At 35.3% G+C, this 16,286-nt stretch overlaps 1 protein-coding gene across 2 annotated transcripts in view; it reads right to left on the bottom strand.

Annotated features, from left to right (window-relative positions):
* Positions 1–16,286, bottom strand: part of MMP16 (matrix metallopeptidase 16) — a 188,234-nt gene that overhangs the window by 66,691 nt on the left and 105,257 nt on the right. For both annotated transcript variants that reach the window (XM_074577392.1, XM_074577393.1), the window contains one exon: positions 8,783–9,087. In XM_074577392.1, the coding sequence (XP_074433493.1) occupies positions 8,783–9,087 (305 nt within the window). The remainder of the gene's footprint in view (positions 1–8,782; positions 9,088–16,286) is intronic.

Here is a 16,286-nt window from a genome sequence, read left to right on the forward strand (position 1 = left end):
GCCCTATGTCTGATGACTGAGTCCTCACAAGCCAGCGAGGGCCATTTATGGTTTATTTTTTAACCGTTTTCCATCTCTTCAACTACTGAAAGGCATCTTTCTGTTCTCAAGTGCAGCTTTGCTTCCTATGATAATACTTTCAAGGACACATTTTATGTGGAAGACACTGAATGTTTCAGAGTTACCATTTAATGTAAGATCTTGGGGTGACTGGATATGGAAAAAGTGGACATATGTACACCTAGCAAGTATAATCCATGGAAAATTTGGGAAGTGTGAGGACAGATTACTCGTTAAATTCTTTCAGCACAACATGATGGGGAAATACCGGTTTGCTTTTTAAATACTGGAAGCCTTGAGGTTTAGCAATAGAAAGTAGTATCTGTGTTAGTTGACTCCTGAATTAAATTGGGTTTCAGGGGGAATGGTGAAATGAAAAGAATCAATCGTTACTCCATTTGTCTGCACCTTGCAAAGTTCTTTTAAATATTATCCTGGCATCTTCATCATTGTGCAATGTTATAACTGTAATAGTTGGGTTTTGCTGTCTTTATAATGGTGTTAATTCTCTCATTTTTCACTCAAATAGATTCAGTTTAAAATAGAAGCTGTGCTGCCTTAACCTTACAACTACATATAAACAACGCTGTAACTCAGACGGCTAGGTCTCTTTATCCTGGGAACAAGATGTGACAGAGGTCCATAACACTATGAATGGTACAGATAAAATGATTAGGAAATTACTTCCTCACAATATAAGCACCAATGTACCTAAAGTGAATTTATCAATGGTAGGTTCAAAATTCAGAAAGAAGTAGTTTGTCACATCTGCTTAAACTGTAAAACACATTGTTCTCTAGTTGGATGTTGTGGATACCAAAGGCTTACATGAGTTCAAATAGAGATTACACCAACTCATGAAAGGAAATCCCTCAAAGGCTATTAAACACAAAAATATGGCCTGTGGCTCAGAAATTCAATGAGCCACAGATTGCTGGAAGCTAAGAGGGAATATGCTGGGGTTATGTTGCCATATGTTTGCCCTTCTCTTATTCTCTTCGGTAGGTATCTGTTAATAGCCATAACTGGAGATAGGATATTTTGTAAGATAACCTTTGATCTGAACCCATGTTGGCAATTCTGTGTTTAAAAGTATATACAGAAGTATAATACAAATTCAAATAAGATATTAATCTTTTACATGTTTATCCTAGTACAGAACTGGAAAACAAGCATGTGGCAATGGCAGGGTCACACCGCTTGGTTACGGATCAAATTTGATATTGATAAGAGCTTATTAAAAATATCTATAATCAATTAGGAGCACTATGCTTTACGAAATTAAAATCATGCTACTATTGTAATAAAGAACTTCCTTTAATCTGAAGTGCTTGGCTTTCTTTATACCTAACCATTGCATATGACATGAGCACGGTTTGAGACACAGAGCTCCCTTAGGAGACTTCGTTTTCGCGGCTCCACTGGTTCATATTTCCAGCAGCATATATCTCCTGCACTGTGTCAACCACACTGGCAGCCAAAAGAAATTTACTACAAGTTGATCTATGCAGTTCAGAGATCAGGATTTTCATAAATTTTTCTTGGCTGCCAACACAGTGCCCACAGCAGAATCTATGCACTAACTAGAGTCCAAGTACATGACACTAGATACTGTATTTGCATCAGGTCCAAGAAGCTTTTACTTGGGAATCTACAAACAGAATGGTACAAAGTGACAGGCTTGTTTTTCTCCTTTCTTTTTATTGCCTGCAAAATTTGAATAATCTTTTGAATGCTGTAAAGTTAATAAAAAAAATTACCGAATTCTTGCAAGTTTTGGGCTTGTTTTGCTGAAAACACAGCTTCATGTATATACACGATACAAATATTCCACATGAACGTGAGCACTCTGGTAATATTCTCCTTACGTTTAAATGTAGCTGTACACTAAAACCATCTATTATTTCTGTAATGGAGTTTCACTTGCTATTATTTATTGTAGATTCTTTGATGGAAGAACTGGTTTCTGCAGAATTTTAGTATGGTACAGTAGCTGCCTTGGTACCTACAGAGGTAAAAAATCATGCATTTTACTTTGATTTCTATTTTTCTTGCAGTTATGAATATGAAGATAAGAGTATCAAAATACCATTACTGATCTACTGCGTTTATCTAAGGAGAACTTCAACTTAGCTTTTGCCAAATATTTTCTGCCACTGTAACACACAGTTCTATGGTCAGATTTTAGCCAGTAATTGGTACATTAAGCATCATGTCTAATGTGCTTGAAACCTAAGCTCCCAAGAAATCCTTGTTTTCCCCAAGAGCTCCTTCTAAATCTTGCTCTGTTTTAAAAAGCTGCACTTGTTTAAGTAGGTCAATCTTAAATTAATCTAGTTAAAGTAGTGCACTCTCCATTCAAACTGGTTTAACACTCCCTTAAATAGTCTTAGATGCATTCAGTGATTTCCCAGAAAAAATAGCTGCTTTAAACAAGGTTTAAACTAACTTAAGTGCATGTAGCCAGGCAAATGTGAAATCAATTTTGATAAACCGATGCAATTTCTGAAATAGAGGAAAGAGTGTATGTCTTAAGTTAGAGACGTTTACCGTCTGGCAGATCGCAAAAATATTTTTATACACTCTCAGGTGAAGAAAAGAAAATATATACATTAAGGAGCCATAAAATATATAATAATATGTATTAGTAATGGATTTTTGCTTTCTTTAGAGCATAGGGTATTTATCTTAATCCGTTCTGGCCCCTTCTCTGAATGTCTTCCTTTCTGCTCTCTCTGCCATAATATTTAGGATTCCATCTGAGAGATTTACTATTTTTAATAGGAATTATTTTTATAATAAATCATGCAATAAATCCAAGGAAAAGAGATTGGTGGACAATACATAAGGCAATAGTGAGGAAGAAGAACAGATACATCTCAGTCATTATTCCCAACTGATAGGAATAGTCTGTGTTTCATGCAACATGCAGGTAGCAGTGACTATAACTGCAAAAATTCATCACAGTCCTTTCTATCTTTCCCTGCCACTATCTGCCAAAATGAAACTTTTGAGCATAGTCACTAATTAAGGAATCTGGCTTTCATAGGTTGGGGTTGCCAGGGAATCTCAGAATGTTACACACACTTGATCGGTGAAATGGCCCTCGGGGTTTGCCAACAGAACGAGTGAAGACACACAGATTTCTAAATATGAGACAGCTTTCTACGAGGTCACTGTTCAGAAGACTGTTTTCAGACTCTTTATCTGTCCCTCTTTTGGGTTTTACTTCAGAAATGGTGAAGGTTCTTAGATTCATTTAGCTTTTGAAACTCTCCACTTTTAAATTACTGAGAAAACTACAAACTAAACTGAGGATCGTTCTTGTCCTCTCCAAGGCCTTACAAGGGATTTCTTAAAAAAAACCCAACAAACGAAACAAAAAACAAAACCAGCAAATAACACTTTCTCTCCAAAATATAGCAGCTAATGATCCTATAATAAGGGACATATATATCCACTTCACCACTTCAGAAGCAGCCCCCACTGTGTAGACTGCATTTAGCAGCTCTTAGATCAAATGTTGCCTCCTCTCTTTCTCAAAGTTCTGTCATGGGATCAGAGGCAACCTTCAGCCACAGGAATGAGGCAATGAAATAAAATCTAGTGAGTACTCTATATAAAGTATGTTTTGACTTCTTTCTAATTCATATTTTCTGAAGCACACATAGGAAAACTGGCCTACTGAATTTTGTATGGTTGTATTACTATATGCTATTAACAGGGCAGAGTTGCAAGGTAAGTCCTATACCTAATTGTGTCACTGTAGAAATACACCCTCCATTTTTTCCAGTAGCAAACATCTATGCTCAGCAGACATTATCAACAGCTTTCAAAAGACTGTTGCTCAAAGTTAGAAAAAAACATGGAGAATATAAAAGTAGAAAAAAAATAAATGGCGGTCTTATGATAGGGAAAGCATCTTATCTAAAAGACCTTGTAAATGTGTATGGTCCGTCGTGCTCAGTAACCTGGAGGATACAGATGGAGGAGGACACTATAGGCTCTGAGGCTTACCAACTCCATAATGAAGCAGATCTTCCAGAAATCTAGCACGCTACTTGTTGTACTAGAATCTAACACTGCAGCCTCTAATTCTATTGCAGTGCATCAAAAAATTTCAATGCTGCAGATTGAATAATGGACAGACGAAGATAACCTGTGGGAGAGGCTAATGAGAGCCTGTTAAGGCTGAGAAGAACAACACTGTCAGTTTTGGTACAGGAAGACAGGGCATAGGATAGGATTTTTCTGCTAGCAACTGGAAAATTTACTACAGCGACAGTCCCTGTCCTGCCCTGCTCCCTGGCAGTGACTTTGAATTTCATCACAGTGATTTGAAATATTGCAATTGAAAAATTGAGAATTTTGACAATACTATATCTCCAAAATATTGTCACTCTTCGCAAGAAGTCATTGTCCTTTTCTGCATTTAGCTACATTATTCATTGTCCATAAATTTTTCATTCAAAAAATGAGGTGATATACATCACCTAAATGGCTTGGAGTACTGGGAACAATGAAACCTCTCCCTAGCCTCAGGAGTGGTATATTAAGATTTCTTCCTTTCCTTTCTTTTTCTCTACTCCTTTTTCTTTCCAGCACTTAAGTTCAGAAGAAAATAAAGATTTACAGTTTTTCTTAATAAGCGCTGATTTTTCAGATAGCTACTTATGTAACTTGATTTTCATCTGTTTATTCTTTTTTACATCTTTAAGTGTACATATTGTGAAATGTTTTCCTGCGACATTCCTGTCCTTTCTGATTTGCTATTCCTGAACAGCGTTTCACCTTCAACGTTTGTTTCCTCCATCCTCTTCCTCTACCATAGTTGCTAAGTTACCAGAATAACCTGAGTTTTAACCGAGATCACCAAAGAGCACGAGGTGCTTCATAAAATGCATGAAGAAACCATCCTGTCCCAAATAATTTACAAACCTAAGGCTCTCATCTCACACTGAAGCCTGGAAAGGCAGACCATAAAGGAAATAGGGTCTACTATAGGTGAAAATGCCTACTCCAACAGAACAACTTTAAAAGTAGATGTCTTCAAAGCACAAGTGGTACACAAAAGCTGACGGGAGGAGGGCTACAGTCCAATGCACACAAACACTTTGTCCAAAGTACTGGAAGACTACCACTACCCTACCTTGCAATAAAACCCCAAACACCTTTCGTCCTCCAGTACATCCCTCCTTCCCTAGTAAAAGAAATTCTGTCCTTGTTTCCATTGACACCCTGTGATGGCAAGCTTCTTGTCCTTTTTTATGGCCAATACTTCTGACATCATCTGCAGCACTCTGGAAGGAAAGTCAGATAAAAGACCTCTACATCTCAGCTGTAGTTAAGGTACCAGCTGTGCTCTGCTTACAGGGTATTATGAAAGCAAAGAAATACATCATTTTAGAGAGCCTGCAAGTGTTAAATTGTATGACAGGAGGGTTTTTTTTCCTGAGCGACGGGCCCATTAGCCTTTACTCCTACAAGAGTCTTATTCATTCTTCAGAATGAGGGAGGAGTCAAAGCACAGATCTCTTCCCCAGAGCATGATTGATAAGATAGGTCTGTGATCCACAAAAATATACCACTGAAGTGAGAACAAAGGAAAGCAGCACTGCACTGTGGAGATGACGTATTCCTATTGGAACTGTCCTTTCAGTCTAGAAGACTATTAAAACCAAGGAAAACACAAGAAAATGAAGCAAACACGAGAAGAAAAACAAAACCCAAACCAAAACCCAAACCTAAAGTATGAAGACACTGCAACTAACTAGTCAGGTTTAATTACCTTAGGAATTTACTATAGTCAGAATACTGAATTTGTATATGATTCCTTATATGGAATGAAAATTATTTTAAAAAGCACAACTGTTTATGAAAGCATTTCAAGTTGACTGTCTTTTCTGAGGTAGACACTATGCAAATTGCTTTCATTAGAAGAACAGTATAGGGTGGAAAATGAGGCTAGTAGTTTTCAAGAGGATCTTATATTTGCATTTTTGCTGCTAAATAACCAAGGTGGTCTGTGTTTTCAAATCACTCTGGAATAATAGAATAGGAATCAAAGAAAATCAGCCCCTTGGGGCGAGAGTTAATTTAAAAACAAAAATAAAAATAAATCACCAAATCTTTTTCCCCTTCTATTGGATTTCTAATAACACTACATGAAGATGACTATTGGACTATTGGAGCAATGAACCTTAAAAAAAATGACACTCACACGGGAAAAATGACTCATAGCTAAGATCATAAATATATTTTTCAACCCTCTGCTTTTCAGTGCTCTGAGACTGAGCTCAAGATGATAGGGAGCCTAAGAGAGCTGTAAATCTTTTCTTTCTGTCAATCCCAAATGGCATGCTTGTCTTCTTTTTCCACACAGAAATTTTTTCCAGTCACAAAAAAAATTCTGGATGTTCCTTCAGGATTCCTAGACATAAGCTAATGCAGTAAGATCATCAGCAGAACTTGGCCTACCTGATAACTGGAAATCACCAATCAGAGAAATAGCCACTCTGCGTATACAGATCAACTGCACATACATTGCTATTTCTAGAGTTACAATGACATAAGGCTTTTCTCTGAACAAGAGCTATGACCTAATATCCATGGTTCATACCATCTCAACAATGAAACTAGGAGTTGCCAAAAGTCTGCAGAAAACTTGCATTGGTAAGATATTTATTTCAATTGTCACGTATTTTGCACAAACTTTCCAGTCATAAAATATCATGGGTTTTCTACCTTGACTATTCCATTCTAACAGGAATATGTCTCCCTCAAAAAAGTATATATGAGCGCACCAAAGTACATAAGCTATTAAATTTGCAGAATAAATTTCCAGTAATACCTATTAAACCTTCATGATACAGATAGCAAAACATTTTTATTATAAAAGTTCAATGTTCTAAGATATATAAAAGCATATTTTTAGCAATAGTATAATTTTTCTTTCACTTGATTTTTCTTCCTTCAAAATATCTTAAATTTCATTAATACAAGAAATAGCTTTTGAAAACTCCTCTATAAAAGTCAACCACAATAGGGCATACGAAGACATGAGCGGCCTTTTGCACTCTGAAAATTACTTAAGTTAAAGGAGAAGGAGATAGCCAGAAGTTTGCACGCTTTCATACAGACTAAAAGTATCCATATGTGGAACTGCTCCAAAAGAGTTATCACATTTTAAATTGACACCTTGACTTCAAACTACACATGCCTGTAGATTTTCCTGAGTGCTTGAAGTAATAGCTCCAAAACCATGGAACATTATGTGCAGTGTTGGTCTCCCACTGAGAGAAAAACACCTTTATTTAGCCTCACAATGCTGTGACTTATGCACCTGAACTGCTCAAACAGAAGATTCCCACTGCTGTTTCTTTGAGCTAAACTTATGAAAAGGGCAAATATGAGCAGTGCAATAGCACAGATTTAGCTCCAGTAAGAATCTAGGGCTTGGTCCACAAGAAATAAGCTTCTTGAACCCAGTCTGCTGCTAAGGGCTTTCACAGTGCAGTAGACTGCTCTTGCTTCACTGACCCTGGCACAGCAGAAGAATTGCACCATTAGAACAGTCACAATACTGTATTTATACTCCTGAAAGCTTTGTCACAAACTCCAGGCTACAAATACTGCTACATAAAAAGCTCTGAATTTTACTTGGAAGATCTCAGGCAAGAAAGGGAAAGGAAAGGAATTAGATAAAGCCTCTCATTGTTCACAAATTCAGTGTAACATTGAAATACACACTTCTGCACTTCTTGTCATCCTTATCATCTTTTGTAGGCCAGAAACATCCTCTTTGTGCATTTGTGCATCCTCTTTTGTGTATCGTTTGCTGAAGAGACTCTCTCAAACTCGATGTAACTGGCTTAGAGAGATTTACTAGGACAACTGAGGCTGCTTGGAACCAAAACCTGTCAAAGCACCAAACACAGAATATGCCTATACAAAAACTATTCTTTGATACTGTTTTGCAGGGATGCAAGGCTAGCTTTAAATTAGGTTTCCTAGAAAATGGCAGTAATTTGGTCACATGAACTTGGAGCTCAGCAAGAGCCAGATTATAGTTCTGTGAAGAGTAACTTTAAAGTGTATCTATAATCTTGATTTGATAAATTTTAGGTATGTCAAGTGTACTATGCAGTCACTCATTTGAGTATGGGCAATGTACAACTTAAGTAAACTGGAATTATGGTTGGAATTAACAATTCCAAAAGATGTTCAAAAGTTATTGGGAAACACTAACCCTGTTCTTGCAATGGCATCTCTAAAAGTTGTCTTTAAATGCTGCCATTGCATCACCATAAAGAAAAACTGGACAAGACTGGGTATTATGTACATTAGTATCCACTGTATTGGTGGAGTTCTTAACCTCTCTTATATCACTGCTAAAGAAGATTCCACATTTTCCCTAAACCTAAATAAGATCTATATGACAAACAATTTCAGAATGAAATGAGTTTATGTAAACATTCAACGGTACAATGTTTGAATGAACAGAAAAGTTTCTAACAAGAATTCAATGTTTTTCAAGAGATACACATTTTCACACTGTAACTTCCATTTAGACAGAAACTGTCTCAGATTCTAATAGACCAATCAACTGAAGATATTTCTAAAGTAATGTGAACTATCTGACTTTAGGGGCAGGGAAGCACGGAAATGTTAGCTGAAAATTCACGCCATCTATTATTTTGTTTAAATTGAAATATTGTCTTACCATCATGATTGGGATTTCCCAAAGTCCATGGCTCATCTGAGTCAAAATGAGTGTCTCCCCCAATCCCTGGCCCAGGGAAATATGCATGTGCCAAAAATCCTCCCTCCCCATCAAAGGGAGAACTATCTCCATGAAAACCTGATGCAAAAATGATTGTAATATCCACGTCCCTCTTGCCATTTTCTAATTCAATATAAGGAACTTCTTCAAATGTTAGAGGAGTTACATTCTGCCACACATCGAAGGCACGGCGAATGGCTTTACGAGTTTCAGCATCACCTACTTTTGGAGTGACGTTCTTTATGCTGAAAGAAACAGAGAAACGTTAAATAGATTAAATTTGATGGAGCGGTAAGTGACATTGCTTACATACATTTTCCCCAAATTATTAAAAGCACATAAAACATGCTAGTCTGGCATTATATCCTTTAAGAAGAGTATTTTTAAACAAGCTGGTGCGAAATTATTGTGTCAATCTGTGTAGTCCTTCATGCTAGAACGTATTATATGTCAGTTAGGTTACTCTCATCAGTACGAAAATCTTATTTTTAGAAGATTAAAAATATTTTAAAATGAGAAATTCTTAACAGTGGGATAACTAGATTAATCAACCACTGACTGTTTACCTCCTGGACCACAATTAGAATCCACCACGGCTAAAGAACAGCATGTCATTTCTGATCAAAAGAAAAATGTTTCCAGTTAAATGAAATTTTAACTTCTTAGTGAGTCCATTAACAATAGCAGAGCTCCATACTGTGACCACCAACCAGTATTCACAAAGCCTTAAAAACAGTTCTTGTTGCATTTGTAACTGGATAGATATTTCCTTATCAGAAACAAAACCTTTTTATTTCAATACAGGCTAAGATGTCCTTTTATGATCTGAATACCTCTATAAATCTTGCATAAAACTGTAGAATTCATCAGAGAAATCATTTTATGGAAGATAATTATGTGCTAATTCAGAAACATATTTAAAACAGAAATTTCAGTCTCTACTACTTCAAATGACACACATGAGAGAAAGGCAAAACAACATCAGAATTACAGTTGAGTTCAGAATCGTAGTTACTAGTAAATTATAGTGGAACCACCTTTTCTTTATTTATTTGTATTATTGAATTCAAGAAAATAATGGCAATAATCAGTTTCAGACCTATCCAGTTTCCTCCATCGTTTTTACTTGATTCATATGGCCAGCAAAAACTCCGTTAGGTTTGTGTCTATTCTGAAACTGCTGTAATCAGAGGCTCTTTGGTCATTTGACACGCGCTTGACTGAATGTCCAGCACAAATTTCAGAAATTACATAGTTCTAGAGTATATGCAAGATTTATGTAAGTTTACACCGCATGGCATGGTAATGGAGAACAAAAATATTTTCGTGACTAACCCTGGAATGATTGATTTGTTTGCTGCATTACATTTGCTTGATTATATGGTATTGTAAGTTTATATAAATGGAAATAAATCCTTCAAGTCTAATTTTTACAGATTTGATTTCGCATATATAGTATTTTATTCATATGTTCATGTAGAAAACATAGTCACATATTTTGACTTCCACTCAAAAATATTCTTGCATTGAGTCCAATAATGCTAGTCTAAGCAAAGTACTTTTTTTGCTAGTGTGTATGTTCCAAAGACATATCAAGACAGATTAGAAGATAGTGTCTGTAGAGAATCCACTGCTTCCCTTGCTCTTTTGTTCCGAACACGATTTAACCAGTTATTACATACTTGTGCCTATTCTCTTATTTGCCTGGCTTGTAACATTGTTTCTTGTTCTGCCTTTCTCTTTCACACACACGAAATTTAAGAACATTTTCCCCCTAAAAAAAGGGGGACATTTAAAAGACATTTCTGCACTATGAAGTCATTACCTTTTTGTTGTCTCTTTGAATTTAAAAGTTTGAACTCCTTAAATCTCTTATTATAAGACATTTTATCCAATTTATTAAATATTTTCTGTGATTTTTATCGAACTCACTCCAATTTTGCAATGTTCTCTTAAAACTGACTCTGTCAGCACTACAAAGTACTGCTGTACTGATCTTGTTGTCAGAGAGAAAAAGTTCTCTGATCTATAGGCATAGCCTTAACCTATATGATGTAAATGTCACATGATTCAAATTGCTCTGTATAATGTCGTTTCTTCATAGTTATTTACTTATCAGTAAGTTTACAATCAGTGTTGTGTTGATTTTTAGGTGATTAAAAAAATACTTGATGCACTGGACTAACTATCAGTCCCTACAGAACCCCTTTCTGAAAGCTCCTTCCTTTGTGAATTACTTTTTTGAGATGCTTTGGTTAGCAAATTCATAAACTACTCATCCTGTGCCCCTTGAGAATGTACAGTATTTTGCAACCAGAGTGTCATATGGCATTAAATCAAAACATCTCACAAAGCTACACTTACTGAAAACTTGACAACAGTTAACCTGTTGCTGTGCTAAGAATATCATTTACAAAGCTGATGAATTTTCTTTTAGTCAGTCCTGCAGTTTGGTCTCTAAAGCACATAAATTGCCTCATGCACAGGTCATTGAAGGATTAGAGCCTCTGTTATTTGCTACGTATAATGAATACAGCAAATGAATCAACAGGCTTTCACAGAAAATAGAATATGTCTAGCAAAACTGATATTTTGATGTAGGGAAAGTTCATCTGAAGGATACAGTTTATTGGGTTTTTTTATTGATTTGTTTTTAGGAATCTTAGTGATAGGTCAAAGTCACACTTTGGGGTTACATAAACAGAGTAAAAGGATGGTCTGATGCTGTTATATGTGATATGAGGAAATGGATAAAAACAGATTGGAATTTTATATTGGTGGTAAATTGATTAATTACTTGGTCTGAAAGGGTTTGACTCACGTTTTAAACCTTATCACTTTACATTTTCTTGCTTTTTCAATGCATGAAATTAAGTTTTAGCCATTGATTACAAATGAAAAATTGAACCATTGTGCTAGTTTCACACACATTAACTGGGGGTGATTACCTATGATGGGAGAACTTTTCCAGGGGACTCAGCTATTTAATTATTTTTGAAATAGCATCCTACATCTCAAGATTCATTGCCAAGTCAAAAGATTTTTCAAAGCATACATTCTGTATTAAAACAAGACAGATTTCTGTCTTCCAGAACAACCTTCTGGAGAGGGTGAGATTATACTGAAAAATGTAGCTTCTAAAAGAAATGAAATAAATCAGTAGCTATTCCAACATGAGTATTTCCAGAAAATCACTGCCTATTTTAATGTGTTTAACACAAGCCATCTTCAATCCTAAAAGGGCAAATTCCAATATTGTGTGTAACACGAATGTTGAAGTTGTCTAGCTGGGAACTTTGCTTAGAATAATTCACCAATGTAGACATATGAAATCCAACTTATTTTACATTTCTTTCATGGTATTGATCATATACCCTCCAAAGGAAAAAGTACAGTATGAAGATCAGTCCATGCAGACAATGTATCAACTGTCAGAGAGAGAGAGACTTATCTCTTAGAAGTCTTCAGTTTAGATACTGCAATAGCAAATAAAGTCTTATATGAACACTTTTCTTATTGTGTTGGGCTATACATCTTAAAGTCAGCAGTCACATTAAATAGTGGTAACTGTCACTGCTAACAAAAAAAAAAAAAAAAAAAAAGAGGAACTGGGTATCTTACACTCAACATGTCCAGATAATGGAGTTAAAATAAAAATAAGTGGAGGACATGACAACTCAGAACCACTCCTATTGCAAGGTGGCAGCATAGCAAGACAAAGGCCATCACAATAAGAAAACAATATCGCCTAAGTATTACTTTCTTAACCTCCAAGCCTGGTTATCATTTCACAGAAAAGACGTTCAATCAAGAGAGAAAGATCCATTGCTGACCTTGGCCAGATCAGCAGTGCAACTTTATAAAGAAGATAAAGAACATACTCACAATTCCTTCCGAAAGGGAAGTATTTTAGTAAGCAAAAGATGATCTATAAGATGAAATATCTAATATGATGTAATTTTTTACAAATTAGTAAACTGAGTGATGCTTTGTAGAAATTTTGAAAGCTGTTATTCTTAGACAACCACAGCAAGGTATCAATTTAATACAGTATTTTGTGGTTATTATTGCTCTTTGATGAAAACATTGTTTTCAACTTGATAGGTGCTTTAGGCATTATAGCTTTTAAATCCATGTCTTGCACAAGAATAAGATTAGACCAGTGATATGCACTTTTCACACTGATTTACTCTTTCTACAGATGCCTGAAAAGTCTTGTTTTAGAGACTGTTATTTTGAAATTCTGAGTCCTATTGATATTAGAAAAGCTTTGGGTTTTCCTGCCCCTCCTCCTCCTTCCCCAAAATATCCTCAAAAGAAATTATCCATGTTTCAGTGACACATTTTTGTCTGCAACAGCTTCAGTAGCCTTGCAAGGCTGTCAGGATATACCTCACTTGGCTTTGTAAAATCAGTCACCTGAAATTTAAATACAGTATATTAAGTAGCACATATTTGCCATTGAATTTCACTATTTTCTTTTTTCCTTCCTGAGCTGTCATTAGAACAAATCGTTATATGCTTCATGTAAATTGCTATGATTCTGTATACAAAGTCAACTCTTCTGACCCAAGCTAGACCAAAGAGGCAGTTCAGCGAAGGCTAAACAAAGCTCAAAACGCATAAAGCTTATTATTACTGCTTACCTTAGCAGTAATGGCCTGCACAAGAATTGCAATAACTCAGTGACAGACTTCTTCATGGCCTGTAGACTTTGATACTTCTATTCTCCACTGCATATAATAAATACTGGTTTTAAATTGATTCTGTGCTCATTTCTGCATTAAATGCAGAGTACGAGATTAACAATATCTTACTACCCTGTTGTGCTGATTAGACTGGGTACTAATGAGTGCTTTTAGAATTATTAGGTGATTATAATGATGCAAGATGATATACTATTTTTTTTTAGAACACAAATATATCCATTAAATATAAATGGGGAAAATGTTTCTACATTTCCACTTCTCTCAAACATTCAAAGATTTTCTTGGAGCAAAGTCACAAATTGGAAACCCCATTCTAAAGAAAGAAAGGACACAGAAGATAAAAGAGCAGGAAATTCAACTGAGTAGGTAAAAAGATGCATTCAATAATCTGTTTAAACCAAGCTAATTATAGATCTGTATTTGATATGAAACACTTAAGATAAAATGAATTGAAACATAGCTTAAATTCAAATAACTTGTTGAAACTACCTTCTCATTACTATTGCTGTAAATCAAACCTAAACTCAACCAAAGCTTTCCCTTTTTTTTTAATCCCACTGTTACTTTTATTCAAATTAATAGATTACCTCTGTTTAAAGTTATACTTCATTTTGTGCCATCATTTCTCTAGAGATGTTTTCTGTCAAGTTGCTTCATTAGTCTCTCATTGATGTGTGTTTCTTAGCTTCAACTTCTTCCCAGTTTCACTTTGCTAACTCTTTGTAGCTATAACCTACAACTGTTTTTTCATGTAAAGTGTGATCTCGGTTCCTATAGCTCCTGATCTAGCTGATTAAATCCAAGTCAGAACTATTGCTTTTGATTTTCTCTTTCTGTGACCACGTTAAAAGTCAAACTACTGCTGCCATGTTGGAAGGAATTTAGAATTCTCTTGCCTATTCGGTTTCATGGGTAATATTCTCCTGTAATTCATTAAAAGGAGATGAAAGGTGACAAAGATGAGATTTCCAAGATACAAAATCAAGACTGGCAAAATACTTGATAAATGCTTTTATAGAAAAGATGTTCTAAGTAGTCCCATGTCATAATTTACTACTAATTAATTTAAAATGAATAAAATGCAACATAAGCATTTACAATTATAGCGTATTGATATTCAAATATTTAATTATTTCAGGATTGCTGAAGTAGGTAAGTATTAGAGAAATGAGAACTGATATTCTACAGTTTTCAAATTTTATATGAAAAAGACTGACACTAAAAATACCTATTTTTTGTTAATTACACTGCTGAAAAACATAACTAATAGGATTGATTGTTACATTGGCATCCTCTCTCACAATTACAGTTACCTAGACTTTTTTCATTGCATAAATTTTAGAATCACTACGGTGTAATTCAATCTCCTTTTATTAGGTCTATTTTACATGTTCTCCCCCCTTCCATTCAGAGGTTAGAAATGCTAAGGTATATAACATTGCAAACATACTTCTTTAAGAAAAAGGCAAGCATTACCTTTATTAAGTTGGACTTTGGGAAAGCACCAAACTTCACAGAGGGACAAATATGCTTAAATCAACACTCAGGAAGTGAATTATTGCATTTTATTCAGATTTCTAACCATTGCCTATAATGGCACTAGCAGATATCAAGTAGATAGGTACTGGGAACTTTCCTGTATATGATTAGGTTGACTAGAATTGCATTTTTAACAGTATTTCTGATTCAAAGCTGGTAAGAGATGCAGTTATAATGACAAAATAATATTTAATAGAGCCTTAATTAGCATCTAATCCTGCATCCATGCTTACTACATAAAGCTAATGCTTAAATGTCAAGAACCATAGCATCCCTGTCCCATTAGTCCTTAAGGGTTGAAACTCTATGGTAGTCTAACAGTTTATGAGAACTTTATTGTAGAAACAAAGTCTCTGTAGTACAAATAAATTTTCTAGATTTGCAGCTGTAAATCATCAGAGTTCCAGCAAAACATGTGAGTAGGAATGCTAAGAACTTATGGGGGGTCATATTGAAAACATCTGTTTTCAGAGAACCCCGAAAACTTCTTCACCACCCCACTCAGAATGCTTTCCACATCTGGAGGTATCACTTCTCAATATTAATCTGGAAGCATTTTCTATACTACTGTGTGCTCTGTGATAAAGAGGAGATAAGAATTTCAAAATTTGTTACTGACTTAATAATGGTAGGGTAGGGTTCTAGAACACATAGTTAGGTATTTCCACTGTCTTCAGGTCTTGTAGATCTCATTGAGGGAAAAAAATTGTGTCGAAGTGCAGCCCAATCCTGTAAATGTTTCTGGCATGTTTCAAAATATGTTAGTCAGGTACAACTGAATTAAAGCACAGAACATTGCTAGTGCATTGAAGAAAAGTCTTCAGACATTTCAGTAATTCATAAATTTGTTCTTGGCATCTCTGAAAAAAAACCCAGATAATAATTATTTCCCCTTATTTCTGCTTTTCATTTTTAATGGAAAGACAATATGCTCGTGCCTCGATGCTGAAATAGTGTAGCCATATATTTAAAAAATAATGCAGTGTGAACATCATCACAATGCAAAGCTTGTGTTATCATTTCAACATGACACAGAGCTGACCTTTTTTCATCCATGAGCCAAGCACAGTCAAGGAAATTCAGAATATACTGACTTTGTGACAACTATGATTAATACGGTGTGCAACTCCTTGATTTACGAAATATTTTCTAAATATTCCTCTGTAGTAGTACACCTGAAATATTATTTTATTAAA

The sequence above is a fragment of the Larus michahellis genome, chromosome 2 (genome assembly GCF_964199755.1).
Source record: "Larus michahellis chromosome 2, bLarMic1.1, whole genome shotgun sequence".
Lineage (NCBI taxonomy): Eukaryota > Metazoa > Chordata > Aves > Charadriiformes > Laridae > Larus > Larus michahellis.